Raw genomic sequence first — 26,393 nt, 5'->3', positions numbered from 1 at the left:
ATCAATCCTTGAGACGTCCGCGGCCTGCCTTTTGTTTTTCTACTTCGCGGTTGCTATCGCGCTCAGGAATTGACTCCAATTGTGGAGAAGACGGCATATTCCACGGCATTGTCACGAAACTCCTGTCTCCGGACCGGCGGCGCTGCTGCTGCTGCAACACAAAGGAATTGCACGGTCGACGTTTTGCCTTGGATTGCTACCCGCCTTGCTGTCGCTGCCCGCCTACTACAACGCCTGCGCGTCGAAGAATGTTTCCTCAGCGAGGTGTCATGGAAGGCGCCATGCATCCACGCAGCAGCCCGTGGGAGGGCAGGCGCTCTTGACAAGCCAACTGGTGACGCCTGAAACTTCGTTTAGAAACTTTGACGTTTCTTTTTCCACCTGTGGCACGCCTGAATCAGTTTCAACCCGAGCATCATCATGGCAACATCTTCCTCAGTCGTACTCGTACAACCGTTATCAGACCGCAGCAACGCTCTGGAAGCATCGATACCTCCTGCACCCGCTGATTCGGCATCCATTACGCCCTCCAAGAGACACTTATTCCCGCACCTAGACTCATCAGAAGAAACTCCCAGTGAGAACAGTTCAATTTGTGACGCAAGGAGCGCTAGCCTGGATTTCGACCATGGCGGCCAGCCAGCCCGAAAGAGGGCCAAGGGAAGAAGCAAGTCGCCGTCCAAGGGCTGGGCTGACGAGCAGCGACCGCGCTCTGGCACTCCAAGTACGTTGGAGCCGCATGCTGAGCTCGTGCGAATACGATGTGTACTAAAACAGCTTAAAGATCCTCCGGGGATCGCGGTCCGATTTGTCAACAGACCACATGCTACACCGTTAACGACGATCATTGAGCAGAAGTCGCTCGCCACGCTGCGTTCCAAGAAATCTCTCCTAGCAACATCGAGGAGGAGCGTGCCCAAGCGGACTGACCAGGAAAATGTTTCGGATGAGATGGCGTTGCAGGGGCCGCCCAACCGCCGGCTTGTATCCATGACTGTGGATGAAGCGACCCTTCGAGAACTCCACCAAATCATTGACGCGCAAATACCCTCACACGCAAAGGACATGTTGGCTTCAGACTGCGTCAATGACGTCGATGACCCCGCTAGGCCTGGCTCCCCGATCCATGCTCCGTATAAGCGGACCTCCACGCCATGTGGCGTGCCCCGCTGGCCGGGTGATCTGCCTACTTTGTCCAGAACTCCAGACGCTTCTAGGCAAAGGGTCTCTCGTGCCAGAAGCGTGGGATATACTCTTCGAGACTTCTTTCGCGGACCCCGAGGTTGGTCAAGACTCCTGCCGCTTGCTCAGCTCGAGTGAGTACAGCCTCGACCGGAGATGTGAGCTAACCAGCGACCGGCGACAAAAGCAGGTGATTATGCAACGCAGGCAGACCGCCATGAGCAACAGGGCCGCACAAACCGTCCTCACCGAACAGGTAGAGCCTACTGGGCTCCGCCACGCAGCGGCCATGGCGGCATCGGACTGACTGGGGCACCAAGGGGTTGTGCAACCGGCATTGGCTACCCTGCTGAGACGAGCTTTGAGACAAGTCCACCTCGTGATCCACAGACGGACAGGCAGCCGAGCAGCGGAGAGGCGCAGGCACAGCAGCAGGGCACGCAGGAGGATCGCGTGCAGCATCGGCATGGCGGACAGCCACCAGCACCCCCTCCGTCTCCTCAGCCAGACGTCGCACTACCAAGCCTTCTGGCCTCCAGACAGACCTCCTCTCCAGAGAACTGTACATCGCAAGGGTCATCCAGATCTGGCCGGCGTCCCAGTATCCACTCGCTCATACCTGAGCCCTTGTTCACCTCTCCGCCGCACTCCAGACGGAACCTCGACCCAAGAGTACCAGAATCACCATACGACCGTGTCTCATGCATGGTGCGCGGACGCTCTGCCGACATGCCCAGTCACTCACAATCAGATGCAAACGTCGCAACCAACTGTGGTCGCACCAACTTCGACTTCCCAGGCTGCCGTTCGGCGATTGACAGTTTAGGATCCTTCGATGTTTGCTGCAAAGATGGCCACCGCATCGTCTCAGTCAGTCCCACTGTGACCAACAGACCCAGGTCCGGAGCTTTCAGCAGCTCAGGTCCGCCTCCCGATTTCTTCCCATCACCCCCGTCTCGTCCTACTCGCAGAGCAGCTCTCACCAGTTCCACCGATGCCGCGCCGAGTACAACGGTACCCGTTACTGGCGAAACTAACTCCCAAGAAACGTTCTTGACTCTTCAAAACACCCCCAAGTACTCCCTGTTCCCCCGATCTACACCACCCCCAGCATCCCCCTCAAATCTCCCGCGTGCTGTGCCACTTGGACCCTTGAATCCACGTGCAGAAGGACCATGTGCAGTGGAGACTCGGGCCACGCACGTTATCCGCTCCGCTGCGCTCCCCGCCCTCATTCCAATCGCCGTTTCAAATGGACTTTCGAGCCGCCAGCGACCCCTGCCGCGTCCTGTGTCCGTCTCTTCTCTTGGGTCAATCTCCAGCGGTATGGCACGCCCTGTACATGTCTCCCGCTATCGCGAGCAGCAACATCCCAATCGGACCGCGTCGAGCGGAAACGGTGAAGCGATGTCGAACAGGATACTGAGTCCTCCGCCCACTGCGACGAGTCCGCACGTGCGGAACAACGAGGGTGCACCGGCCAGGCGTTCTTTCTTCCCAACCCAAAACGAGCTCGCACCGCCTGGAGCGGCACAGCAAGTCGAGCAGCAGGGGGGCGTCGACACGCAGCGTAATAGTCTCCACCGCATCTCTTGCAAGAAGGGCAGCAGCAGCGATGGCGAAGGCTTCGAGAAGCACGGGACATGGGCAGCCAACTTTGGATGGCTGATGCGTGTCTGCTTCTGTCAGCCGTTCGATCCCACAGACGACGCGATGGTGATGACCGATGATATCCCAAGGTCGAGACGCGAGATGGCGGTGGGTCTGATGGAGATGGATGGCGACGACGCGATGATGCGGAGGAGTGAGTTGGGCGGCAATCTTGATGACTCGTGTCGTCGGCAGAGGGTGGAGTGTTCAGCGTTGCTTTTGCAGCGTCAAAACATGAGAGGACGGGGTGATGATGGGACCTCGACGGCACATGGCGATGGTGGGGCAGGGTGAAGTGGTGTAGGAGTTTCCCGTCTCTGCGATGGATGCATGTGGACGGCCGGCGACGGAAGAAGCGCTGTGTATACGTGTACGACACATCACAGGACAGGCAGGTATTTCTCCGTCTCCTATTGGACCTCGCTCTTGTCTTGTCTCCGGGAAAAGCTAGTCCAAACATTTGGCATCTTTCTTTTGTCCTCCTGTCCCTTTGGAGCTTTGCTCCACTGCGCCGATGGATCGTCGGTGCACTGCGCTGCGCTCGTGGCGTATCAAGGCGTCCATATGCCTGCATCAGGTAGGTTTGGAAGCGATTGCAAAACGCTCTTTGGGGAACGATCAGAGATGAGCAGGTGGCGCTATTTCTTTTGAACGTGGTCATGTGGGAGTACCGCAGAGCAGGTAGGGAGGATTCCTGGACGGCGTGGCTTTCTCGCGTCAAACGGTTCCAGCACAACTCCGAGCACTATTCTCAGTGTACGACGCACATTCCTTGGGACCCGAGCTGCTGCTTGTCTCTTGTCTTCGTTTTTCGGGTCTTGCCGCTGTCGGGAAGGCGTATTAAAATCAAAAGAGGGCCAATAGCCGTTGGTCTTTCGCTCATTTCCGATTTTGAGACAATAATCAATTATAGTTGTTTCTTTCGGCGCGGCAGCGACGGTGCTACTTGGGGTTTCTCTACGCTCAACACACGTCAGCCCATTGGAAGACATGGCACCGGTTCACACATCCATCACCTAATGGACATCATATCACACCCGAGTCGGTCCGACACGAGCGATACGTTCCAGCACCACCGAGGTCCGGACGAGTCACAAGCACTTGAAACAAACTACAAGGAGGAGAGGGGAGTCGAGAAAAAAGAAAAATTGTGTCGAGAGGCCTCAAGAATGACGAGCGCCCCAAGCACTGATTTGAAAGCGGCGGCTCAAGGACTGTCTCCGCCGCCATTTGTGGAAGGTTTAGAGTGGAGTGCACTGCAGCAGGCGATATTGCGCGCAGGAAGCTACTGTTGACCTCCGAGCAAAGGGATTCGGGCGTTCCTTTTGACTACATGTAGGCGTGGGGTGGGACCTCCTCGTATCGAAGAGATGCCTTTATGCGTCAACGAATCTTCATTCCTACATCCCCTCCTACTACCTTCCTAGATGCGTACAGAATAGGAAGTAAGAGTGAACGTGCTCTTGCGTTCACGTTGATGAGCCCTAGTTGCGATCTCGTACGTTGTATTGACGAGAGCGCCTGCGCACGTCAATGAAACGATATTTCTACGGTCAACTACTCTCTTCCCCCCTCCAAAAAAAATCCCAGTGGGTGCAGAAAGAAATGACACTCAGTAATTACAACAGGTCGCCAAGCACGGTTGTGAAAGTATCAATGGATGACTGCTCCTTAGATGCGGCTACGATTGCGGGCGAATGCTCCATTGGCGCAGTAACAACGCTCCCTAGGTAGGAGACGTCTCATTTCTTTCCGTACCCACCGTGGTGCGAAAAAGCAAGCTACAGCAAACGGGCTCTGATATCCCTCCTCGTATTCCTCTCCCTCCGTCCAAACGCCGAAAAAAACAGGAAACCAAACCACGCAGTCCGACGACAGTCCGAAGAAGAACCTTCCCTCCCCACGACCCCCGTCTTTTCACCAACCCCTATCGTCAAAAAACCTCTCCAATTCATGGTCTATGTCTAGCCCCTGGGCGCGCCTCCTCCACGCGTCCAACAAACGCTCCACGGGTATCAACTGCGCACCGTCGTGGCCACTTGGCTCGAAATGCTGCAGGGCGCTTTGATGCGAAGACCGTATGATTCGGGAAAGGCGGCGCTGAAATAAGATGAGGACCAAAGTGTTGACGCATGCCCTTAGCAGCGTGTGGTTCTGCCAGATGACGAGGACCCAGGCAAACGAGCCGGAGCTGCTCGGCAGTGGTAAGTCGAACAAAGCGTGTGTGAATAGCAGTAATTTTGTGGCCTCGTGTGCGATGATTGTGACCCAGAGCTCAGTGAAGATGCGACAGTCGGTGCAGTCGCCCGGCGGGAACGCGACGAGCCAGCCGCGCCTAACTAGTCTGACGATCTGGACGACCGTCCAACCGATGAGCAGGGCGAGATTCAGTGGAAGGAAGATGACGAAGATGAGGAAGTGGGGGATGGATCCGAAGACAAGGCGGATAAGCCATAGGATGATGCTAATAGGAAACCAGATACTTCGGATCAGAAAGAAGATGAGCCGGAATGGGATGGACAAGAGGTGGAAGGTCGTCTCAACCATCCAGATCATCTTCAGCCGCCGGTTGCGCAGGCGCTGGGCGCGTTCGCGCGGCGTTTCGCAGTCTGTCAGTTTACGGATGACCATGAGAACGATGTACCCGATCACAAAGGAGCTAAAGATAGGTCAGTGTCCCTTCAGTGCTTGTTTTGAGGCGTACGGATGCTCCATATGCACTTACAGGACGAGAACGAATAGTTGGACTAGAGACCGCACGTCGGCTTGAAAGTGCCTGTGGCCGGGAGTGTCGCGGAAAGAAGTGCCATTCTTCGTGACTCTTGGATGCTGCGGAACAGCGAATTCCCCCATCAGTCCAGGGGGAGGGTCGATGGTCAGCCTCTTGACGACTGGTGGAGCCGGTGTTGCGTCAGGCAGTGCACTTCTCCAAACGATGCCTGTTGGTTCTTCGATATTGATTTGCTCCATGGCTGCTGTGGGGGGAGAATCAAGTACCCTCTCTAACCAAGGAGTATCGATGAGATGGTAAAGAGTGAATGGTGGCTTGGGCTTCGCAACAGGCGTCTCTGAGGCAATCTTCCTCAGGACAACTGTTTTGCTTGTTTTTTGCTTCATGGCTTTTGGTTGTCAAACTTCCGAACGAAGCGATTGAGGTGCAAAGGCGGTTTTAAAAGCGGCTTTTTGGAGTCGATCGAGGAAGAGCTTCGTTGCTTTGGGAAGTTGGTATACACGTTTTTTGTACTCGAGTTCGGTGTATGAGGTCAGATACCAGACACCCGCTGCCACTGGATCAATGGGCCTTATACGTCAAAACTGCAACAAGAAATTTAGTCTCTACGATTTGGCATGTTCTTCCCCAACATCGGCACAGTTGAAACAAAACTTCCCGTGTTTTCGAGAACTGACTGAAATTATATAACAGCGGGTCACACGAACTTGCCGATTACTGGTCGAAGAACCCTACCACAGTTCCAGGCCGGTAAAATTTTCATTCATCATCCTCTACCAGAATAAGGAGTGTTCGCAAGTCGGCCATTCAAATTGTACCGTTGTCCTCGCAACAAACATCTCAACACTGGTACCCCTTATTTCACAACCGCCATCAGAAACCCATCATAGCTCCTCTCCCCAACAACCTGCAACACGACCGCCTCGACACGGTCATCCTTTCCAATCCGCTCAATGACGTCCCTCGCGCCCCCAACATGGTCCCAATGGCGCGCCAACTCCTCATCCAACACTTCGCCATGGTGCACGACATTGTCGACCAAAATGCTGGCACCAGGGTACCCGAGACGAATAGCCCAGTCCGCATTCGTGTAGTTGTTCGCCTTATCCGCGTCGATGAAGGTAAAGCCGATCTTGTCGAGCCTGCCCGCCTCAATATCCTTGGCGATGACGGGCAGCAAGTCAACAGCAGGGCCAACGCGCACATCGACGCGATCCGCCACGCCCGCCGCCTCGATGTTCTTGCGCGCGACCTCGGCGTGCTTGGGGCTGAACTCGAGGCTCGTGACGCGCAGGCCCGGATTCTCGGACGCCATCCAGATGGCGCTGTAGCCGCCCAGCGTGCCGACGTCGAGCGCGTGCTTGACGCGGCTGACGCGGCACTGCAGCGCGAGGAACTTGCCCAGCGACCGCGACGAGTGGATGGGGGGCAGGCCCTCTCTGGCCGATTGTCTGAGCGCCTGGTCCAGGACTGCGCTGTTGGGGCGGGTGTCTGGGTGTAGGTGGGAGAAGGTGTAGGCGTCGACATTGATCCAGGCTGGGTCGAGGCCTTCGCCGGGGCCGAATTGGGTGCGCTTGGATGGCATTCTGGCGGATTGGTTTCGCAACGCAAGTAGAGTGTTTCTGAAGAGGAAGTTTGATCGGTTGTAAATCAGTCCATTGATGTGATTTCCCAGCTATGCTTGCACTCGAAGCCTCCTTATATATCCCACAACTCGGACTCGCCTTCAGCTGCCTCTGCTCTTCTTCTCTTGCCAATTGCATCATTCTTCTGATGTTGGAGAAGGCCATGAGGCGCCACAAAACTCAAATTGAATGCCGTTCAACGCATTCCCTGGTGTTTCTGCCTGGAGAGTCGGTGTTTACGCGCCCTGGTCCACGCGGGCTGAAGCAACGGGTGCCAGCTCGGAGTTACCACCTTCGGGCCCGCGCCCTCGAGTGGGTTCAAAGACCGAGCTTCCAATCCGTAAAGCTTATACAGATGTCAGCCCCAGGTCCGAAAAGCGAAAGGAACAACAAGGTAATCATTCTCACCAAAAACGTACGTAGGGTGTGCTTATGCCTGCGCAAGAGGCATCTCCGATTCCGCACCTTCGACTTTGCTGCCGCCTAACAGACCGCTTCACAGTGGGTGAGAGAAGAAATAACACTTCCAGGTTCCAGGTGTAGGTATGGATCACGGGTCGCTTAACGTAGCCGTAGAAGTAGACGACTACTCCCTACGCGCGGCTGGAACAGCAGACGAATGCTCCCTAGAGGATTTCTCATTTCTTTCTCAGCCTATTTTGCTGCCGCCCGATAAACTGTTCGGGGATTAGAGGTAAAGCAAGCAATAAGTAGACGAAAGAAATGAGCGTTGTGAATGGAAAGTTTCTGGTCTTCGTCACGGCGGGCTGAAGGATGAATACTCCGTGGATGCGGCTCTGTTGGTGTATCACAGTTCCCATGTTCCGCCTGAACCAGTACCAGAGTTGCGTTGCCCTACCAGAGATATCGTCACCAGCATCAGCAGAGTACCAGTGACAATAGCAGCAATAGCATTTCAATTGAATGGAATAAGAGATTTGTAGTAAACGCCAGGTAGCACCTATCCTTTCTTGCATACATAATCCGCAGACCGTCCCTGTTTCCCGTATCCTATCCCACCCATCCAGCCAGCCAGCCAGCCAGTCTAATGTCATCCGTCCGTCATCAGCTGGTCTTGAGCCGCTATTGCTGTCCGATTGCGCCCGGCTGTCCTTTTGTCTTTCTGCTCTCCATCCCGACCGCCCTTCTGTCGAAAACCGTCTGTCTGCCTGATTCCGGCGGCTCGGAGGCCCAATGGCTGTTGGACCACAGAAGATCTCCTGAGGCCGTCGACCCCAGCAACCCTTGAGGCTTCCCATGCGCGGGCGCAGAGGACCGTTCTCGTCGTGCTTCACAGCAGAAGCGGCATTCGACTAGTGGAAGTCTTCTTCGATTGGATGGCGAGGATGTGACGCGAAGGCCGGAGTTCCGCATGGCCAGCGGCCTCCACGGACGATGGTGTGCATGTTGCTGGGGCTGAGGGCCAGGCGAAAAAGGAGCGTTCGAACAAATTGATTGGCTGGTGGACAGGTCCTCTGGGAAGATGAGCTCTTGCCAGCTCAGTGCCGACGGTCAAGGTGAATGTGCGCCTTCCTCGGCGGCGCAAGGTCGTAGTGTCGACAGGACGAAATCACGGGAACCTCGAAATGGTGGTAGCCACCAACCCACCATTCCAAACGGGTAGACAGGTAAGCGGGTGGGCGTAACGGCGCTGTGGAGCACTCATTCGTCGGTCCTCCGCTCTTGTCTCGTCTGGTCCAGTGCGCAGAAACAATCAAACGGGCATGACAAGGCGGTAGTACCTCCTAACGCGAGGAGAAAACAAGAAGCACAGGACAACGCCAGCGAGCAGAAGACGACGACGAGCGAAAGAGGACAATAAAAGGGACAATCCAAAATGAAACCACCACATAAAGGCCGTCGCGGTAGAGAAGAAAGACTCTCGGTCCAGAGGAAGATGCTGACTGACTTCACTGATTGAGAAACAACGCGCCACGTCGCCTAAGATGTCTTTGACCCGCTCGCTCATCCATTCGTCCATTCCATCCCCACCCACGCACCCGAATCTTGATGCAGTAAAAGCAAAAATCTTAGTAGCGTCGCCGAGCGGGAGCAGTCATGTTCCGGGTGAATCTTTTCGTTTTGTTCTCCCTTTTGTCGTTGCTGATCTCCACCGGATACTCCACAGCGCGACTCCTTTTCGCGTCGGAATCCCTTGTAATGCGCACAAGGGTCTGCCACTATGCAAATAAGAAAATAAGAAAAGGGTGTTGCTGCTTTGATCAATCTCTTCCGGTTGCGTTAGATAGAAAAAACTGGATAAGTGACACCCGCGCCCATTCTGGATTGTCCAGGCCATAGCAGGTAAAAGAACGTAAGGGAAGTTTAATGAAGAGGGAAAAAAAAAAGAAAAAAAGAGGACGCCGAGAAACAACAACTCCCCGTGTCGCGCCGCTTTCCTCGTAAAGAACGCCACAGACATGACGTGAAAAATCAGATTTACCACCACCAGACACTAACGCCGAAGAAAAAAAAAAAAAGAAAAAAAAGAAAAAAAAAACCGCACATGAGGCGCGAAAGCGTGCAGCGATAGTCGTCGTTCTGAAAAGCCAATGTCGTCACGTTCATTGGCAAAAGAGTTCAATCTCACCCAGTTGGCCTGCCAGCAGCTGGTCTCGCTGCTGCTCCTTCCACGTTTCAAACGCCATCTGAACATCCTCATCCGATTGGATGCTCACGTAGTCATCGTCGTCGATGTACTTTAGCTTCACTTGTCCAGAGCTCAGACTGACATTGGTGCTGCGTTGCAATTTCGCGTCAATGCGGTCCTTCAGGCTCTGGAAACTGATGTTGGTGCTGACGACCAGCGTCATGGTGGACCCTGCAGATGGGCAGTGGACCTTGACTTTGAGTTGGGATGGAATCGAGACTTCGGTCGGCGTAGCGGCGGAGACGGTCGGAGACTGGGGTCGATCTGTACCTGGAGTAGTTGTTCGCTGTTGTTCAAACGAAGAAGCTGGCGTGGCAGTCCTGGACGAACCTGGCGTGAAGCGAGAATCCTGTCGAGAACTATCAGGGTAGTCTAAGTGCAGGTTGATCTCGGATCCGGGCGTGCGAAGCGCTTGCTTTTCTCTCTGGATGTTCGGGGAGCTCTGGCGGGGCATGGACGTGGGCGTGGGAATGTTTGGCGAATTGCTCTGGCTGCGATTCGCGTGGCCGGGACCATAGGCGTAGTGGCTGGGGAAAGGAGGGACGTCCGGAACAGATCCGCCAGGGGTGCGTCGTGTCGGGAGGTGGTTGTGGATGTCTGGACTACTAGCTGAACGAAGCCGGATTTGTGAGTTTATGGCGTTCTGCGAAACTGTCGGAGCAACCGAAGGTCGGCCTACGGGACCACGGCCATTGGAGTAAATGTGAGACCCACTGGAAGCGTCGCGAGACGTATGCCGGCCCATGGCTGGAGCGGTGAACCGCACATTGTCGTCTCCGTGCCAGCCATTGGACATGTGCTGCCTTGGAAATGGAAACATGCCGGACGAGGAGCTGGTGCGTGTCGAAATGGGCGATTCGATGCTGGGAGAAAAGTACGAGTCGTTGGGACCGTTGCCAGGAGATATGGCGCCAGCTTGCAGTTGCTGCGTGCGGAGGCTCAGAGGCGGATTCTGGATGGAACCGTGAGGGAATCGCGGAGGCATGGAGCGCAAATCCGGCGGCCGGGATGTGTCGAGCGGGTTGATGCCGCTCTCGCCTGTCGTTGATCGCGACCGCGTACCCTTCTCGCCTTGGGCCAGAGTGAAGTCGGTCTGTCCAGGATAGCCACTCGTGACCTCGGCGACATCAACCTCGTCATCATCGTCGGTTTCGGCGTACGGGTTCTCAATCGGGCCCTGGTCTCGGAGATCGCGAATGTAGGTAAACTCTGTTGCCGAAGTGGTGGATTGTTTGGTGCTGCCGCTTGCCCTTTGCGTCGTGTCCCTAAACTGCCGGCGCTGCTGGTCCACTTGGAAGACCCACTTCTTAAGCGTTTCTTCAGTTGCGAAGCGAATGACAAAGTTTTCGATGCCGGGGTCGCCCTTCCAGAAAATTTGGCAGGTGTACGATCCTGTGACACGTCAGCAAAACACGAGAAAGACACCATTCTGGTACACACCTGGCTTCGAGGTGGAAATGGCGTCGGTAACGTTTTGCATGAAGATGCGACCCTTGAGTTGCAACTTCGGCTTGCCCTTTTTATCGTACAGCTGGCCCTTGCTCATCAATTTGTTCTTTTGCTTGTTTGGATTGATCTCCTTGCAGCAGAGAAGGATCATTTCAAACAGGTAGATTTTGTACTTTTGCGGCTTTAGTTTGGTGGTGGTCACAAGTCGGGGCTGGATACTGACCTCGCGCTCTTGGTCCTTGGACCCGCCGTCACCTTTCAAGACTGTAAAGGTCCCGTACAGGAGCAAGTCTCCAAATCCTTCGATGCGGTGGCCTTTCCAGTCCTCGACGCGACTTTTGAGCTCCTCGAGCGCTTCCTTGCGATCTTCCATGTCGACGGCTTCGTTGGTCCTCTTAAGAACGGCAGAGGCGGCGTCAATACCGGTGGAAATGTCGTCCCGTCTTTCTTCGTCCAAGTCGCCCTTGTCTCGAAGTTCCTGCAAAAATCAGCACCAAATGTGACAAAAATGAAGCGCACGTACCTTGAGGAGCAACGGGTACTTGGAAAGACGTTGAAAAGGCTTGAGGAGAAAGGAAGTCAGATGCGTTGGCGACTCGACCATCTGACGAAGCTCCGGAGGGCCGCCGGTTTCCTTCAGCTTTTCAAATTCGAGCATCGCAGTCTCCTCGCAGCGCTTCTGGTTTGCAATGAACGGCTCGTAAACCTTGAAAGCTTCCTTGTAGAGAACGAAAAGTCGACCCCAATTTTGCTCCGACTCGGGCTGCGCATTCGTTTGCTCGACGCGAATCAGAAAACGGCGCTGAAAGTCGAGCAAGGCGTTGAGGTTGAGGAAAATGGAGTGCACGGCATCACCAGTCACGACACCCTTTTCTTCGACCAGCTTCTTGAATGCCTGCAGGAGTTCGAGGTGTTGGACGTAGGTGCGTTCGGTCTTGACCAACTCATCGACAATGTGCTGGCGCTGGGTTCGCTTGGTGTTGGTGGGCGCGGATTCGGAGGAGCCATCGTCAAGCGGGGCATCATTGATCAAGCCCTTTTGGACGAGAAGATCGAGAACACGGTTGACAACTTTGACAACCTGCAGGCGCAGTCAGCAAAAGGAAGCGGGAGAGGAGTGCGCATGCGCGCGCGCGCGCGCGCGCGGGGGCGGAGGGGCGCTAGAACGTACCTTGACGAAGCCGGTCGTGTCATCGCTGTATAGGTCGCTGATGACGAAACACTCCTCGGACGGGAACTTGAGCTGGTTGATGCAAGCCGACAAAAACTTGTAGGTGGCAGCCTGTTCTCGCTTCTTCTCCGAGACCTTGGTCTTGTCGACCTCGAGCTTAACCGGGGGCTCGAGGGCATTGTAGATGATCATCAAGGGATAGCCCCTCCGGAATGTCCTCCACAGCAGCGTGACGGGGTCGGTGTCTTCGTCGGCAGAGCGCTCCTCCTCGAGCAAGACTTCCTCGAAGCCAGGGACGTTACGCAGGCGACGCGAAAGGTTCTGGCAAATGACGAAGAGCGACGCTTCTTTGTCGCCGCGCTTGTTCAGGACGTTGTTGGCGGCCTCGACAGGACCTCCATTCAGAGGGCCGTGAGTGGGCAGCGGCGGGGGCGGTTGCGCAGCAAAGAGGGTCGAGGCCGAAGTGCCGTGGGACGAGTCGGAGGCCCTCGAGGAAAAGGTCGAGAAGCTGGCATGGTTTGAGTTGGGCATGAGGGGCGTGGGGCCGCCCGAGCTGTGGAGGCGGGAATGCGAATTCTGGATCGTAGCGGTATGAGGGCGAGACAAGGAACCATGAACCCCAACCTCCATCATCGCAGGGCGGCGCGCTGGTGGAGGAGGGAGAAAGGGAATGGGATTCGTTTTGGCGGTGGTGAGATGGGAGGAGGAGGAGGAGGAGGAGGAGGAGGAGGAGTTGAGCGGTGGCAGTGAGGTGAGACCTGACCTCTGCTGGCAGCGGAGGAGCGGCGGGCCGCCTTCACGCCAGTTTGGGCGGCGGGCCGGGCGCGAAGCCGAAGCAGAGGCGAAGCGAAGGTTGGATGGTTTGAGGCGAGGGCGCACGGAGGGAGCGAGGGACGTCGCGAGGGTCGAGTGGTCGAGTTCAGGTTTGGACGTCGGGTGGACGTGGTGCAGTGGTAAGGTAAGTAAGTAAGTAGGTAGGTAGGTAGGTAGGTAGGTACGGTAGTGGTGAGGGTGGCAGAGTGGAGTTGCGGACTGCACTGGAGGTAGGGGATGATGAGAAGCTGGGTGGGCGGGTTAGGTTAGCGGGTCACTGTAGCGCCGCGGTTTCAGGTGCCCCTTAAGTCGACGATGACCACGATGGCCGCTTATGATGGAGATGGAGACGAGCGAGACGATAAAATGCAGATACACAGCCAGTGAGTGCCTAGCGAGTTTGCAAATAATGGAATCGTGCTGGCTGGTGTTTCGGGGTGCCGCTGTCCACTGCGTTTCCTGGTAGACGGCACGATCTTTTCCCTAGCTGCACTCCAGACTCTGCACTGCGCCCACGCTATTCTCAAGTGCAAGCCAGCCTCATCCATCTCGGCCCTTCTACTACTTCTACACTTGTCGTTCTATCGTGCCCACAACTTTCGTCGTCGTCGTCGAGGGCACAGTGTGGTGCGCTTGGGCCAGCCATCAGCCAGGTCCTTCAATGGTCCCTGTTCCCGCGTAGGTAGGTGGTACTGTACTCGCTCGCTGTCTACCGATAGCCCTAACCTCTGCTCGACCACCCTCACACCCACCCACCCACCCACACACAACACCCGCCATCCGCAACGCTTCATCAGCTACCATACTCACACTACTCCTAGCAGAAAAAATTAAAAGTAAAGATAAAAATAAAACGCCAACACCAGCCCCGGCCCCCCCCCCCCCCCCCCCCCCCCCCCCCCCCTCGTCTGCAAGAGCCATCCGTCAGCCAGTGCCTCGTGGCGTCGCCACTCTTGCCCCATCTGCAAGTCGCAGCGCGCTGGTCGCAAGGCGGCCTTCCTTGTGCATCGACTCTCAGCAATGGCTCGAGACCCGACATCATCCCCGTACGCCTCAGACACACCCTACCTCAACACCATGGCCGCTCCCTACAAGCTCGATGAGGGCTATTCGGAAGACACGCGCAGCCTCAGCGACGTTGACGCCGCAATGCGCGCCGAACCTCCCAAGTCTGACGCCCAAGATGTCGACTCGGCCCGTGTCACCCTGCCAGGCTGGATCCTCAGCTTGCCTGAGAATGAGAGAGCAGGTGGCTACCGCCCCACCCTGGCCCAAACTCAAGCTCAATCGTTGACGTCTGCAGATTTTGCCTTTGAAATCCTGCGCTCGCTGCGCACCGCCTCCATTGCCGCCATTGTTCAGCGTCTCAACTCGAGACTCCACCTCGACCCCGTCCTCCACCTGCCCCCGGAAATCACCTTTCAAATATTCTCCTACCTCGACCCCGAGACCCTCCTCCGCACCTCGACCCTGTCCAAGTCATGGCGCGGACGCACCCTCGACAGCCAGCTGTGGAAATGCATGTTTGGCGCCGAGGGCTGGACCGCCAACATTCGCCAGATTCGCCAGTTTGAAGCGCAGGAAAAGGCAAACAGGTCCGCCATGAAGGAGCGCAAATCTCGCGTCCGTGGTGGCGACGCTGATCTGGAACGCATGCACACCAAGAAGAAGCTGAGGGAGCGTCCACATGCCGATGGCGCAGAAGATTGGGTTGAGCAACACGGCGTGGTAGAGGCAGACGAGAGTCCCTGGAGCGGTAGCACGGACGAGATGCAGGATGTTGCCTACGAGGGCGAGTCTCCCTCCGAGGCGAGGATAAATGACCTGGCCCGCCGCATCGAGGCTCGACCGCAGTTTGGCATCGACGACGCCATATCGCCACCCCCGGCGGACATGCTCTTCCCACCCATCCGGCCCTCGCTCATCCTGTCCTCTTTCGGGGACCCAATGGTCAACTGGCAATACCTCTACAAGCAAAAGAGACGGTTAGAAGACAATTGGAGCTCCGGCCGCTACGTCAACTTCCAATTGCCCCACCCGTCGCACCCGTACGAGCAGCACAAGGAATGCGTCTATACGATCCAGCACTCGGCCAAGTATGTCGTTAGCGGCAGCAGGGACAAGACTATCCGCATCTGGGACTTGGAGACGCAAAGGCTGGTCGTGGCGCCGCTGACAGGTCACGACGCGTCGGTGCTTTGCTTGCAGTTTGATGAGCGCCCCGAACACGACATTGTCGTTTCTGGAGGCAGCGATTGCCACGTCATTGTTTGGCGCTTTTCGACCGGGCAGATGATTAAAAGGTTGGAGCGCGCTCATGGCGAGTCTGTTTTGAACCTTCGATTCGACGATCGTTATCTCGTCACATGCTCCAAAGACAAGACGATCAAGGTATGGAGCCGCCGCGAGCTCGTGCCGGCGGACGCAGACTACCCCCAGACTACCGGTAGCGGCGCCCGATTTCCAAACTACATTGTCAGGCTGGACACGGAGATGCAGAGCCAGCAGCTCAACTTCAAGCCGTTGCCCGCTTTTAGTCTGCTCATGGCGCTCGAGGGCCACACTGCTGCAGTCAATGCGATACAAACGTACGACGATCAGATAGTGTCGGCCTCGGGAGACCGGACGGTCAAGGTGTGGGACATTCGGACGGGCACATGTCTAAAAACGATTCCCGGTCACACCAAGGGCATCGCCTGCGTTCAGTTTGATGGCCGTCGCATTGTGACGGGCAGCTCTGATGAGACTGTGCGCATCTTTGATAGAGCCACGGGCGCAGAAGTGGCCTGTCTGCGTGGTCATGCCAACCTGGTCCGCACGGTGCAAGCACAATTTGGCGACATGCCCGGCAACGAGGAAGAGCTCGAAGCCGAGGCTCGGGCGGTGGATCAGCAGTACTTTGAAGCGCGCGCCAGAGGCGCTCTTACGGAGCTATCGCGCGAGGAACGTCGCACAAGAAACGCTGGCTCCCGCAACCCCCAGGACATTTTCGCGTACGGCGCCAAGCTTCCGCCAGGCGGTGGGGGCAGCCGGTGGGGTCGCATCGTGTCGGGCTCCTACGACGAGAGCATCATTATTTGGAAAAAGGCAGCAGACGGCAAATGGACCATAGCAAAGCGCCTGTTGCAGAGCGAGGCCGTCGCCAATGCCGGCGGCCGCCGTCGGGGAGGTGGTGGAGGAGGAGGACCCGCGCCGGCCCGCCTCAACCAGCAGCTTCAGCAGCAAATGGCGGCGCTGACGGCAGCGTCGCAGCAAGCAGCGCAAAATCAAGCCGCCGGCGCCGCCACGGCGACGGCCGCACAGCTCCACCAAGTCCAGCAGCAAGTCCAGCAGCTTGCTCAGCAGGCACAAGCCCACGCCCTCGCGCAGCCGCCGGCCGCGGGCGCCCAGAGCGCTGCTGCTCAAGCTGCCGTCGCCGGTCCTGCAGCCGCTCACGCGCCTCTGCCTGGCGGCGTACAGAACCAACAAAACGTGCAGCAGCAAGGCCAGGGAGGAGGAGCCAACGCCAACGGTGGAGCTGCTCACCACCACCACCATCATCACCACCATCACAATCATGGTCACCAACACGTGCCTCTCGTCGGCGGCACGGCCAACCCAACGGGCAGCAACAGTCGCGTCTTCAAGCTGCAGTTCGACGCGCGCCGCATAATATGTTGTAGCCAGGACCCAACAATTGTCGGCTGGGACTTTGCCAATGGCGATCAGGAGATTGTGGCGGCGAGTCGGTTCTTTGGCGAGGGGCTATGATGAATTTCCTGATGATGACGATGACGATGCTGCCGATGACGATGAATGATGGAAGAAGTGTGCGGCGGGGATGATGGTCGCTTCGCTTACCGTACTTCTTCTTGGTGGTGGTGGTGGTGGTGGTGTGACGATGATGGGAGAAGCCCTACGTCTGGATAGTGAGTGAGGCGAGCGGCGGAGCGGGGCGGCTCTGCTCCTGTTTTCTGTCTGTCAGCCTGTTTGCATGGGCGCCGACGTTTGTCGTCTGATTGGAGAGGGCAGACGGAGGCTTGACTTGTGCTGGTGTGGGTGTGGTGACGCAAGAGAGACTCGCGACGCTACTACTGCTTGCTTGCTTGCTTGCTTGCTTGCTCGCATGCTTGCTTGCCTGCTTCTAAGCATTGCCTGCCTGCCTGCCTACTTTGCCTGTCTATCGTCTGCTCTGCTGCTGTGGCTGCCTCGCGGTACAACGCAAGGAATCTGTCCCCATCTTGGCCGTCCGGTTGGTGCGTTGCGTGGCGTGGCGTTCGTAGTTTTTCTCTTCCTTCGTCGTCTTCTTCGATGTCCCTTTAGGTAGTTGAGTTGGTTCAGGTTGCTTTGGTCGGTCGGTCGGTGCTTGGGTACTTGGGTAGTCACAGTGTTACGAAGGGCATGGATTTTCTTTTTTTACCATCCCGTTCTCCCTCTGCCTCCCTCGTCTCTGTTTTTGGTCTACTTTGACTCGTAGTGTTTTTATTGCTGCCACTTCTCCCTTTCGTTTCTGGACTCCATTACCATTCCTACCATTTCTCATCTAGTACTTTCCTGCTACTTGGGTTTATGTCGCTATGGTCGCCGTCGTCGGTAAAGCATCCAAGAGAGCAAGAGAAGGCGGACCGAGCTGCGACTCTACGCGCTTGATTTCATCTGCCTTTCTCGTCTTGTCTAGTCTTGCTTTGCCTCTTCTTGTTTCGATTGGGCAGCGGCATCATTCAATCGGTCATGGAATAGGACGAGGACAAGAAGCGCAATCACGTCAGCCAGCCAGCCAGCCAGCTGCAACTTGGTCGCAATCCAACTGTCGCCAGCGCATGCAAAAGGGGACAGCAAACAGACAGACAGACAGGCAAACAGACGATCAAGTCGTTCAATGATGCGATGGCCATCGTCGTGGTGGTGGTGGTGGTGCTGCCGCTGCTGCTGCTGCTGCTGCACTGGTAGTGGTGTAGTGGTGTAGTGCGTCCGTCTGTCCGCCAGTGCTGGCTAGCCAGCGTGCGTGGGTGCACCACTGCATCTCCCACCGCACGGCCGCAGAACCACAGGGAGAGACACGCATACATACATACACACATACATGCATTCACCACCGCCGTTTTGACGACGTGCGTCGGTCGAATGGTAGATACACAGAAGACTGGATGGGCGGATGGATGGTGGGCTCATTGCGCTAGCTACCTACCTCACCAGCCAGGCAGCTATGTAGCCAGCAGCGCGTGTGTGCATGAGCAGCGAGCAGCGACTGTAGCGTGGATATGCTGCTGCTCTCCGGCTCCTATTTACCATTAATCGTTCAGATTTCTTCGCCTGCGTGATTCGACTATACGGCAGTAGGGCTTTAAAAGATCGACCTCGCGGATATTATTTACCCACCTACCTTGCTTAGGCGAGCGAGCAACCAAGGAAGCAAGCTTTGCGCCGAGCAGTCTGGCTGCCAGTCCAACACTCGCCCTCCGCGATCCGTTTCCCTTTGGAAAAGGCGACGTTGGCCGCTGGCTCGGCTGTAGATGACGCAGGCGGCGTCCGTTGGATCCGACCAACCTTGTTTGGGCGCACGCAACAGGCATGGGATCTATGCAAAGGCGCAGGGCGGGAGGCGGGAGGTACTTGGCAGTTGTGAAAAGGATCGAGCCAATGAGCGGGAGAGAAGAGCGAGGCGATATGCGGCGGTGCGAAGAAGGTTGATGATGATGATGGAGAGGAGCGAAGAAGAAAAGAGAGATGAGGATGAAACTTGAGGGAGAGGGGGACGGAGAGGCCTGGGAGAGACAAAGGAGAGGGAGCTGCAGGGCTGATTGGTGACAGAGTAGGGGGCGGGGCCAGGGTCAGAGTGAGTAATAATGAATGGTGAGTGCGCGGTGAGATTGGAGTCAACAACAGCGAAGCCAAGCGACGGGAGCGTTGGCGGCCGAGTTCGCAGGCCAGGGCTGGAGAGTAAGAGGAGTGGGTCTCCACTATTGTTGCTGACCTACCTTGGGCGTCTTATCTGGAGTGTCAGCATTCGGCGGTCGCTTGTTGTTGACTCAGTTGCTGTCGCCGTCGTCGTCGTCGTCGTCGTCGTTGTTGAGGTGTCGGTCGTAGGGGTCGCGTTTCCTTGTCTGTGCTCTCCGCCCCGGATGCTGTTCAACCTGTTTCCCGGACGCCGGACGGCTCTGCTTTGTCCCAGATACCAGGGCTGCAGCGAAGCGGACAAAAGCCGGAGTCAGCCCAGGCCCCAGCGACAACAAAGCGCTGAACAACGAACGACGACAGATTAAAACCCGCTCGCTCTCGCATTGGCATTGGCTGCCCCGCCTGCCTGCCTGCCTGCGCCACCACCGGCACTATCCGCCGCCCGCCCCGCCGCGACCAGGGCAGCTTCTCGGTGTGAGCACCGCCCCGACCGTCAAAGCAAGGACGCTCCCGATGCCGACACGCAATTGAAGGCTGAGTGCCGGTGCAATATGATGTTAAGCGGCTCCAAAAAAGTAGCCGCGAGCAAGGGAAGTAAGTCCGGGGAAGCGGAGAGAAGGTTTGCGGGCGGGGCCTTGGGCCCTGTCTTGGCTAGCCTACCTTGCTCGGGTCCTGGGTTTGATTTTCGCATCGCCGTTCTCGTCTTCGGCTTTGGGCAATTTGTTTGTTTACATGGTTGTGGTGGTGGTGGTGGTGGTGGTGGTGGTGGTGGTGCTGATGGTGGTGCTGATGGTGGTGGCTTTGGCTTCTTGTTGGGCAGTCGGTGGTCGGTTTGAAAGTGGCAGGCTAGGTAGCCAGGCTTGTCCGGAGGTCGCTGTTTCAATACTGGCGTAGTCATGGCCGGCGGGTCAGTCGAAGCCGAACTCTGGCAGACAGACATGTATTTTTTCGTTTTTCCTTTGGCCACCGGTTGTGGGTGTTTCCGGGTCGCGCAAGTGGGGTGACGTAAGATGGACCAGACCAAGGTTGTCATCTTGGGATGCGAGGCCAAGCGCGGAGACGAGTTTAAGCTTACTATCTAGTGAGTGTCAAGGAAGCGTACTACTACATACGGTCCATGACGTGCTTGGAACGACATCGGGAGCGGAACCTGTCAAATGTCCTCTACGCGACCATGCAGCCGTCACCGCCAGTCCTTCTGCCGTGTCCAGTGCTGTTTGTCGGGTTGGACAAAGAACAGACAGAAGCACGAATGGGGCGGACAAGGGTACGAGCAGACGGTACGGAGCGTGGCGTCGGGGATCAGTGGAAGGGGGGAGAATCAGGGAATGGATTCTAGATGGATGGATGGATGTGTGGCAGCAGAAGAGGGACGAACCGAACCCGAGACGTAAAGCAAAAAAAAAAAAAAAACAAAAAAAAAACCTCGAGCAGCAATGCCGTGTCTTTGTGGCTGTCCGTGTACAACGTAAGCAGGGCCGGCAGCTCGTGCAGCGACTCAGGCACTCTGATATGTCTTTTCTCATGGATCCGGATGGCCAAGTCCCGCAGGCCCCCGGAGTCACTCGCTTCCGCTTTCCGGGCGCCGAAGCAGAAGCACAAGCAGAAGCACAAGCACCAGCACCATCACCGCTGCACCTGGACCACCACCCCCCCGGCTGCATGTGCTCACCATCCATCCGTCCCATCACTCGTCACAAATAAAAGTCCCCCCCAGCTGTCCCTCTCCACTATGCCTGTGTTGAAAGTCTCCTCACCCAATATTCCTCCTCCTCCTCCTCCTCCTCCTCCATCCCTCACTTCCCTCTCTCCACCCCGCCCCTCGCCTCCGCCGCTCCACCGCCACCACCACCGCCACCGCATCCTGGGCTCTTCTCCCTCCCCGCCGTCATGTCGTTCATGGGCGGGGCTGCCTTTGGCAGCGCTGACAACACGGTAGAGCGCTCTGGCGCTGGGTTGCGCCCCTCGCGCTCAGCACGCCAGCTGCGCGACGACCCTACCGAATCAAATCTCACCATCACCTCGACCCACTCCGAGACGGCCAAGTCGACACACCAGCCCGCCCTCGACGACGAAAAAGAAGAAAAAGAGCAACTTGACTCGTTAGAGGCCGATGCAGAAGAGCGCGACCGCCGCGTCACGGCCCTCGCTCGGCAGTACACGACCCAGTCGACTGGCTCTGTAATCGGCAAGAATCCATTTACCGAGGCCGAGCCAAACTCCGCCTTGAACCCCAATGGCCCCAACTTCAACCCCCGCTCCTGGGCAAAGGCTCTCTTGAATCTGCGCTCGCGAGATCCTGAGCGCTTTCCCGAGCGCACTGCCGGTATTGCCTTCAAGAACCTCAACGTCTACGGCTTCGGCACCGAGACCGACTACCAGAAGAGCGTGGGCAATGTCTTCCTCGAGGGCATTGGTCTGGCCAAGAGAATCATGGGTCAGGCTCAGCGGAGAATTGACATTCTCAATGACTTTGAGGGCCTCGTTGAGGCCGGCGAGATGCTCGTCGTTTTGGGTCCTCCTGGTTCTGGTTGCTCTACCTTTCTCAAGACTGTGGCTGGTGAGACGCACGGCTTCGAAATCGAACCCGACTCGTACCTCAACTACCAGGGCATCAGCAGAAAGAGCATGCACAATCACTTCCGTGGCGAGGCCATCTACACGGCCGAGGTCGACGTTCACTTCCCCAACATGACCGTTGGTGACACCCTTGCTTTTGCTGCTCGCGCCAGAGCCCCCCGAAATATTCCCGGCGACGTCGACAAGTGGACCTACGCCCACCACATGAGGGACGTTGTCATGGCCATGTACGGCATCTCCCACACCGTCAATACGCGCGTAGGAAACGACTTTGTCCGTGGTGTTTCCGGTGGTGAGCGCAAGCGTGTCTCGATTGCCGAGGCCACTCTGTCCCAGGCTCCCCTGCAGTGCTGGGACAACTCGACTCGAGGTCTTGATTCAGCCAACGCCATTGAGTTTTGTAAAACGCTTCGCATGCAGACCGACTTGATGGGTTGCACCGCCTGCGTCTCCATTTACCAGGCCCCGCAGTCGGCGTACGACGTTTTCGACAAGGTCCTTGTCCTGTACGAAGGCCGCCAAATTTTCTTTGGCCGCGCAGGCGAGGCCAAGCAGTACTTTGTCGACATGGGCTTCGACTGCCCGGACCGTCAGACCACGCCAGACTTTTTGACGTCCATGACTTCGCCCCAAGAACGCGTCGTTCGTGCGGGCTGGGACGACAAGGTACCCCGAACCCCCGACGAGTTTGCTCAGCGCTGGAAGGCTAGCCAGGAGCGCGCTCAGCTCCTGCGCGACATTGACGAGTACGACAAGAAGTACCAGATTGGCGGCGAGTACCTTGAGAGGTTCAAGGAGAGCCGCAAGGCCCAACAATCCAAGGGTCAGCGTATCAAGTCTCCCTACACGCTCTCGTACGGCAAGCAAGTGCGCTTGTGTCTTTGGCGTGGCTTTCAGCGTCTCAAGGGTGATCCTAGCATCACGTTAACGCAGCTCTTTGGCAACAGCATCATGGCCCTCATTCTCAGCAGCGTCTTTTACAACCTGCCGTCCAACACGACCTCCTTCTTCTCCCGTTGCGCGCTGCTCTTCTTTGCAATCCTGTTCAACGCCTTCGGTTCGGCCCTGGAAATCCTGACGCTGTACGCTCAACGTCCGATTGTCGAAAAGCACTCGCGTTATGCCCTGTACCATCCGTCAGCAGAGGCTTACGCATCCGTATGTATCCTGAAGTCCAAAAAATATGCAATGTACTAACCGGCTTCAGATGCTTACGGACATGCCGTACAAAATTTGCAACGCCTTCATCTTCAACATCACGCTGTACTTCATGACCAACCTGCGACGCGAGGCGGGACCCTTCTTCTTCTTCGTCCTCACCTCGTTCATTCTCACCCTGGTCATGTCGATGCTTTTCCGAACCATTGCTTCAGTCTCGCGTACCCTGTCGCAGGCCATGGCTCCTGCTGCGCTTTTCATCTTGGCCCTGGTCATCTACACCGGCTTCGTCATTCCCACGCGGTACATGCTTGGCTGGTCACGCTGGATCAATTACCTGGACCCCATCTCTTACGGCTTTGAATCGCTCATGATCAACGAGTTCCACGACCGCAACTTCACTTGCTCCGCGTTCGTGCCTCCTCCCGGAACCCCCGGCTACGGAGATGTCAGCCCGTCGAACTATGTGTGTAGCTCTGTCGGTTCCACCCCCGGTGCAGACTACGTCGACGGCGATGCGTACATTAACAGCTCGTTCGAATACTACCACGCTCACAAGTGGCGCAACATTGGAATTCTCATTGGATTCTTGCTCTTCTTCCTCTGCACGTACTTGGCCGCGACCGAGTTCATTTCCGCCAAAAAGTCCAAGGGTGAGGTCCTCCTTTTCCGCCGCGGTCAAATCCCCAAGAAGATTCGCTCCGACGAGGAGTCTGCCGGTGGCTCGAAGCAGGTCGTCGAAAAGGGTACCGGCGTCCAGCGCGACGTCTCTGCTGTCATCCAACGCCAGACTGCTATTTTCCACTGGGAGGACATGTGCTACGACATTAAGATCAAGGGCCAGGACCGTCGCATTCTCGACCACGTCGACGGCTGGGTCAAGCCAGGAACTCTGACGGCCCTCATGGGGGTTAGCGGCGCAGGCAAAACCACACTTCTAGATGTTCTCGCGACTCGGGTCACCATGGGTGTCATTACTGGAAACGCTTTTGTCGACGGCCGCCAGCGTGACGCCTCTTTCCAGCGCAAGACGGGTTACGTCCAGCAGCAAGACTTGCATCTCTCGACATCGACGGTCCGCGAGGCGCTAAACTTTAGTGCCCTGCTTCGCCAACCTGCCCACGTCCCCCGCGCTGAGAAGCTCGCTTACGTGGACGAAGTCATCAAACTTCTTGACATGCAGGAGTATGCTGACGCTGTTGTCGGTGTTCCTGGTGAAGGTCTCAACGTCGAGCAGCGCAAGCGCCTCACGATTGGTGTTGAACTCGCTGCCAAGCCCCAGCTCCTGCTCTTCCTCGACGAACCCACCTCTGGTCTCGACTCTCAAACCTCGTGGGCCATTTGCGACTTGATGGAGAAGTTGACCAAGAACGGCCAGGCTGTTCTGTGTACCATTCACCAGCCCTCTGCCATGCTCTTCCAGCGTTTCGACCGCCTGCTCTTCCTGGCCAGGGGCGGCAGGACTGTCTACTTTGGCGAAATTGGCGAAAACTCTCACGTCTTGACCAGCTACTTTGAGCGCAACGGTGCGCACCCTTGCCCGGCCGAGGCCAACCCTGCCGAATGGATGCTCGAAGTTATCGGTGCAGCTCCAGGCTCACACACCGACATTGACTGGCACGAGGCTTGGCGCAACAGCCCCGAATACGCTGGAGTCAAGAACGAGCTCAAGGAAATGCGCGAGCAGCTGCCCCAGAAGACCGCGCCCAGCGCCACCGAAGACCAGACGAGCTACCGCGAGTTTGCTGCCCCCTTCACGGTTCAAATTTGGGAAGTCACCAAGCGTGTGTTCGAGCAGTACTGGCGCACTCCCTCGTACATTTACGCCAAGCTTATCCTCGTCATGTTCTCTGGTCTGTTTATCGGCTTCTCCTTCTTTAAAGCGCGCAACACGTCGCAGGGACTCCAGAACCAAATGTTTGCCATCTTCATGCTCATGACCATCTTTGGCAACTTGGTGCAGCAAATCATGCCGCACTTTGTGACGCAGCGCGCGCTGTACGAGGTGCGCGAGCGCCCGAGCAAGGCCTACTCGTGGAAGGCGTTTTTGCTGTCCAACATTGTCGTCGAGCTGCCGTGGAACAGTCTGGCAGGCCTTATCCTCTTCTTCACTTGGTACTACCCCATTGGCCTCTACCGCAACGCTGAGCCGACCGACACGGTGCACGAGCGCGGTGCCCTCATGTTCCTGTTCGTCTGGATGTTTTTGCTGTTTACATCGACCTTCACCAACATGATTATTGCGGGCGTCGACTCGGCCGAGAACGGTGGCACCATTGCTAACTTGCTCTTTACTCTGACGCTGATTTTCAGCGGGTAAGCCTCTCTCCGAAACTGCAGTCCATCAACGCGACTAACCTCTTCCCAGTGTCCTTGCCACCAAAGAACAGCTCCCCGGCTTCTGGGTCTTCATGTACCGCGTGTCGCCTTTCACATACCTCGTCAGCGGCATGTTATCGACGGGTGTCGCCAACACAGACGCAATATGTGCCGACAACGAATACCTGACATTCGCACCGGCCGGCAACCAAACCTGCGGCGCCTACATGGAGCCGTACATCCAGTCCTCGGGCGGCGGCTACCTGGTCAACCCGGAAGCGACCGACTCGTGCACGTACTGTGCCATGAGCAGCACCAACCAGTTCCTGGCGCAAGTCGACATTTACTGGAAGGATGCGTGGCGCAACTTTGGTCTTATGTGGGTGTACATCGCGTTCAACGTGTTCGGCGCCGTCGTTTTGTACTGGGCGCTGCGCGTGCCCAAGGGCAAGCGGGCCAAGAACAACTAGACGTGTGAAGAGTCACTGTTGGAAGAAGAGAAGGAAAAAGAAAGAAAAAAAAAAGGAAATTTTGTCATTATCCGTTGTTGATGATGAAGAGATGAGATTTTTGTTTTTTCCATATCCTCTTCCGCTGGCATTGATCCCCTCTCCTCCTCATCCCCCTTGCGTCCTCCCTCCCCACTGTCCATTCCTCACCTCTCGCCTCCCCCTCTCTTCCCTCCTTGCATGTAGCGCGGACTGAATTGGCATACGACGGACGGACGGACGACGACGACTCGGGATCGCATGGGCTGTCTACGCGTGTAGCAGCAGTCGGCGGGCAGCAGCTAGCGTGGCGTTTTTTTTTTTTTTTTCTCTTTTTTTTTTCTCTTTTTTTTCTTTTATTTTAATTTACGAGCCTGTTTTCCCCCCACCTCTTATGTCGGTTAGCAGTAGTGCTTTTTCACTTTTTTTTTTTTTTAATCTCTTTGCCTTGTTCTTGCATAGATTTGCATTCTTTGTTGGATCAGTGATGGATGGATCAGTGAGCGATGGATGATACGTCATAGACTGAGATTGTACACGTGGGAGAGGTGGAGCTGGAGGGAGGTAGTGGATAGGACGACTGGACTGGACTGAGTGAGTGGTCCTAATGTATAGATTTCAATACTTCACACTGAGACATGGAGATTTCCAAACAGCCATCCGATCCTTGGTGATGAGAGTCGTGGCACACACACACACA

At 56.5% G+C, this 26,393-nt stretch overlaps 8 protein-coding genes across 8 annotated transcripts; 5 read left to right on the top strand and 3 right to left on the bottom strand.

The window, feature by feature from the left end:
- Positions 1–420: 420 nt before the first annotated feature.
- On the top strand, positions 421–3,126 carry IWZ02DRAFT_435769 (uncharacterized protein; the record flags this gene model as incomplete). Its single annotated transcript, XM_066766475.1, has 4 exons — positions 421–724; positions 785–1,177; positions 1,200–1,316; positions 1,373–3,126. 4 exons carry the CDS (start codon positions 421–423, stop codon positions 3,124–3,126), a joined length of 2,568 nt encoding a protein of 855 aa, XP_066620167.1.
- A 183-nt stretch (positions 3,127–3,309) lies between these two features.
- IWZ02DRAFT_63367 (uncharacterized protein) lies at positions 3,310–4,191 on the top strand. Its single transcript, XM_066770991.1, has one exon. The coding sequence runs from the start codon at positions 3,492–3,494 to the stop codon at positions 4,125–4,127; it is 636 nt and encodes a 211-aa protein (XP_066620166.1). The 5' UTR covers positions 3,310–3,491; the 3' UTR covers positions 4,128–4,191.
- Positions 4,192–4,830: 639 nt separating this feature from the next.
- Positions 4,831–5,739, top strand: IWZ02DRAFT_459631 (uncharacterized protein). The gene is made up of 2 exons (XM_066768094.1): positions 4,831–5,250; positions 5,312–5,739. Exons 1-2 carry the CDS (start codon positions 4,943–4,945, stop codon positions 5,334–5,336), a joined length of 333 nt encoding a protein of 110 aa, XP_066620165.1. The 5' UTR covers positions 4,831–4,942; the 3' UTR covers positions 5,337–5,739.
- Positions 5,740–6,205: 466 nt separating this feature from the next.
- IWZ02DRAFT_459629 (O-methyltransferase-like protein family 3) lies at positions 6,206–7,558 on the bottom strand. The gene has a single exon (XM_066768093.1). The coding sequence runs from the start codon at positions 7,146–7,148 to the stop codon at positions 6,420–6,422; it is 729 nt and encodes a 242-aa protein (XP_066620164.1). The 5' UTR covers positions 7,149–7,558; the 3' UTR covers positions 6,206–6,419.
- Positions 7,559–7,762: 204 nt separating this feature from the next.
- IWZ02DRAFT_63336 (uncharacterized protein) lies at positions 7,763–8,675 on the bottom strand. The gene has a single exon (XM_066770989.1). It carries the CDS (start codon positions 8,445–8,447, stop codon positions 7,827–7,829), a length of 621 nt encoding a protein of 206 aa, XP_066620163.1. The 5' UTR covers positions 8,448–8,675; the 3' UTR covers positions 7,763–7,826.
- Positions 8,676–9,752: 1,077 nt separating this feature from the next.
- On the bottom strand, positions 9,753–13,088 carry IWZ02DRAFT_471361 (uncharacterized protein; the record flags this gene model as incomplete). Its single annotated transcript, XM_066768868.1, has 5 exons — positions 9,753–11,230; positions 11,279–11,468; positions 11,511–11,765; positions 11,811–12,368; positions 12,459–13,088. The coding sequence occupies 5 exons, from the start codon at positions 13,086–13,088 to the stop codon at positions 9,753–9,755; spliced, it is 3,111 nt and encodes a 1,036-aa protein (XP_066620162.1).
- A 1,260-nt stretch (positions 13,089–14,348) lies between these two features.
- IWZ02DRAFT_382951 (WD40-repeat-containing domain protein) lies at positions 14,349–17,021 on the top strand (the record flags this gene model as incomplete). Its single annotated transcript, XM_066765249.1, has 2 exons — positions 14,349–14,520; positions 14,575–17,021. The coding sequence occupies 2 exons, from the start codon at positions 14,349–14,351 to the stop codon at positions 17,019–17,021; spliced, it is 2,619 nt and encodes an 872-aa protein (XP_066620161.1).
- A 3,916-nt stretch (positions 17,022–20,937) lies between these two features.
- On the top strand, positions 20,938–25,867 carry IWZ02DRAFT_63172 (ABC-2 type transporter-domain-containing protein). The gene is made up of 3 exons (XM_066770986.1): positions 20,938–22,886; positions 22,936–25,202; positions 25,255–25,867. Exons 1-3 carry the CDS (start codon positions 21,039–21,041, stop codon positions 25,673–25,675), a joined length of 4,536 nt encoding a protein of 1,511 aa, XP_066620160.1. The 5' UTR covers positions 20,938–21,038; the 3' UTR covers positions 25,676–25,867.
- The last annotated feature ends 526 nt before the right edge of the window (positions 25,868–26,393 follow it).

This window comes from Phyllosticta citriasiana (genome assembly GCF_038021145.1).
Source record: "Phyllosticta citriasiana strain CBS 120426 chromosome Unknown IWZ02scaffold_12, whole genome shotgun sequence".
Taxonomy (NCBI): Eukaryota; Fungi; Ascomycota; class Dothideomycetes; order Botryosphaeriales; family Phyllostictaceae; genus Phyllosticta; species Phyllosticta citriasiana.
This window is presented reverse-complemented; position numbering and strand designations above follow the sequence as displayed.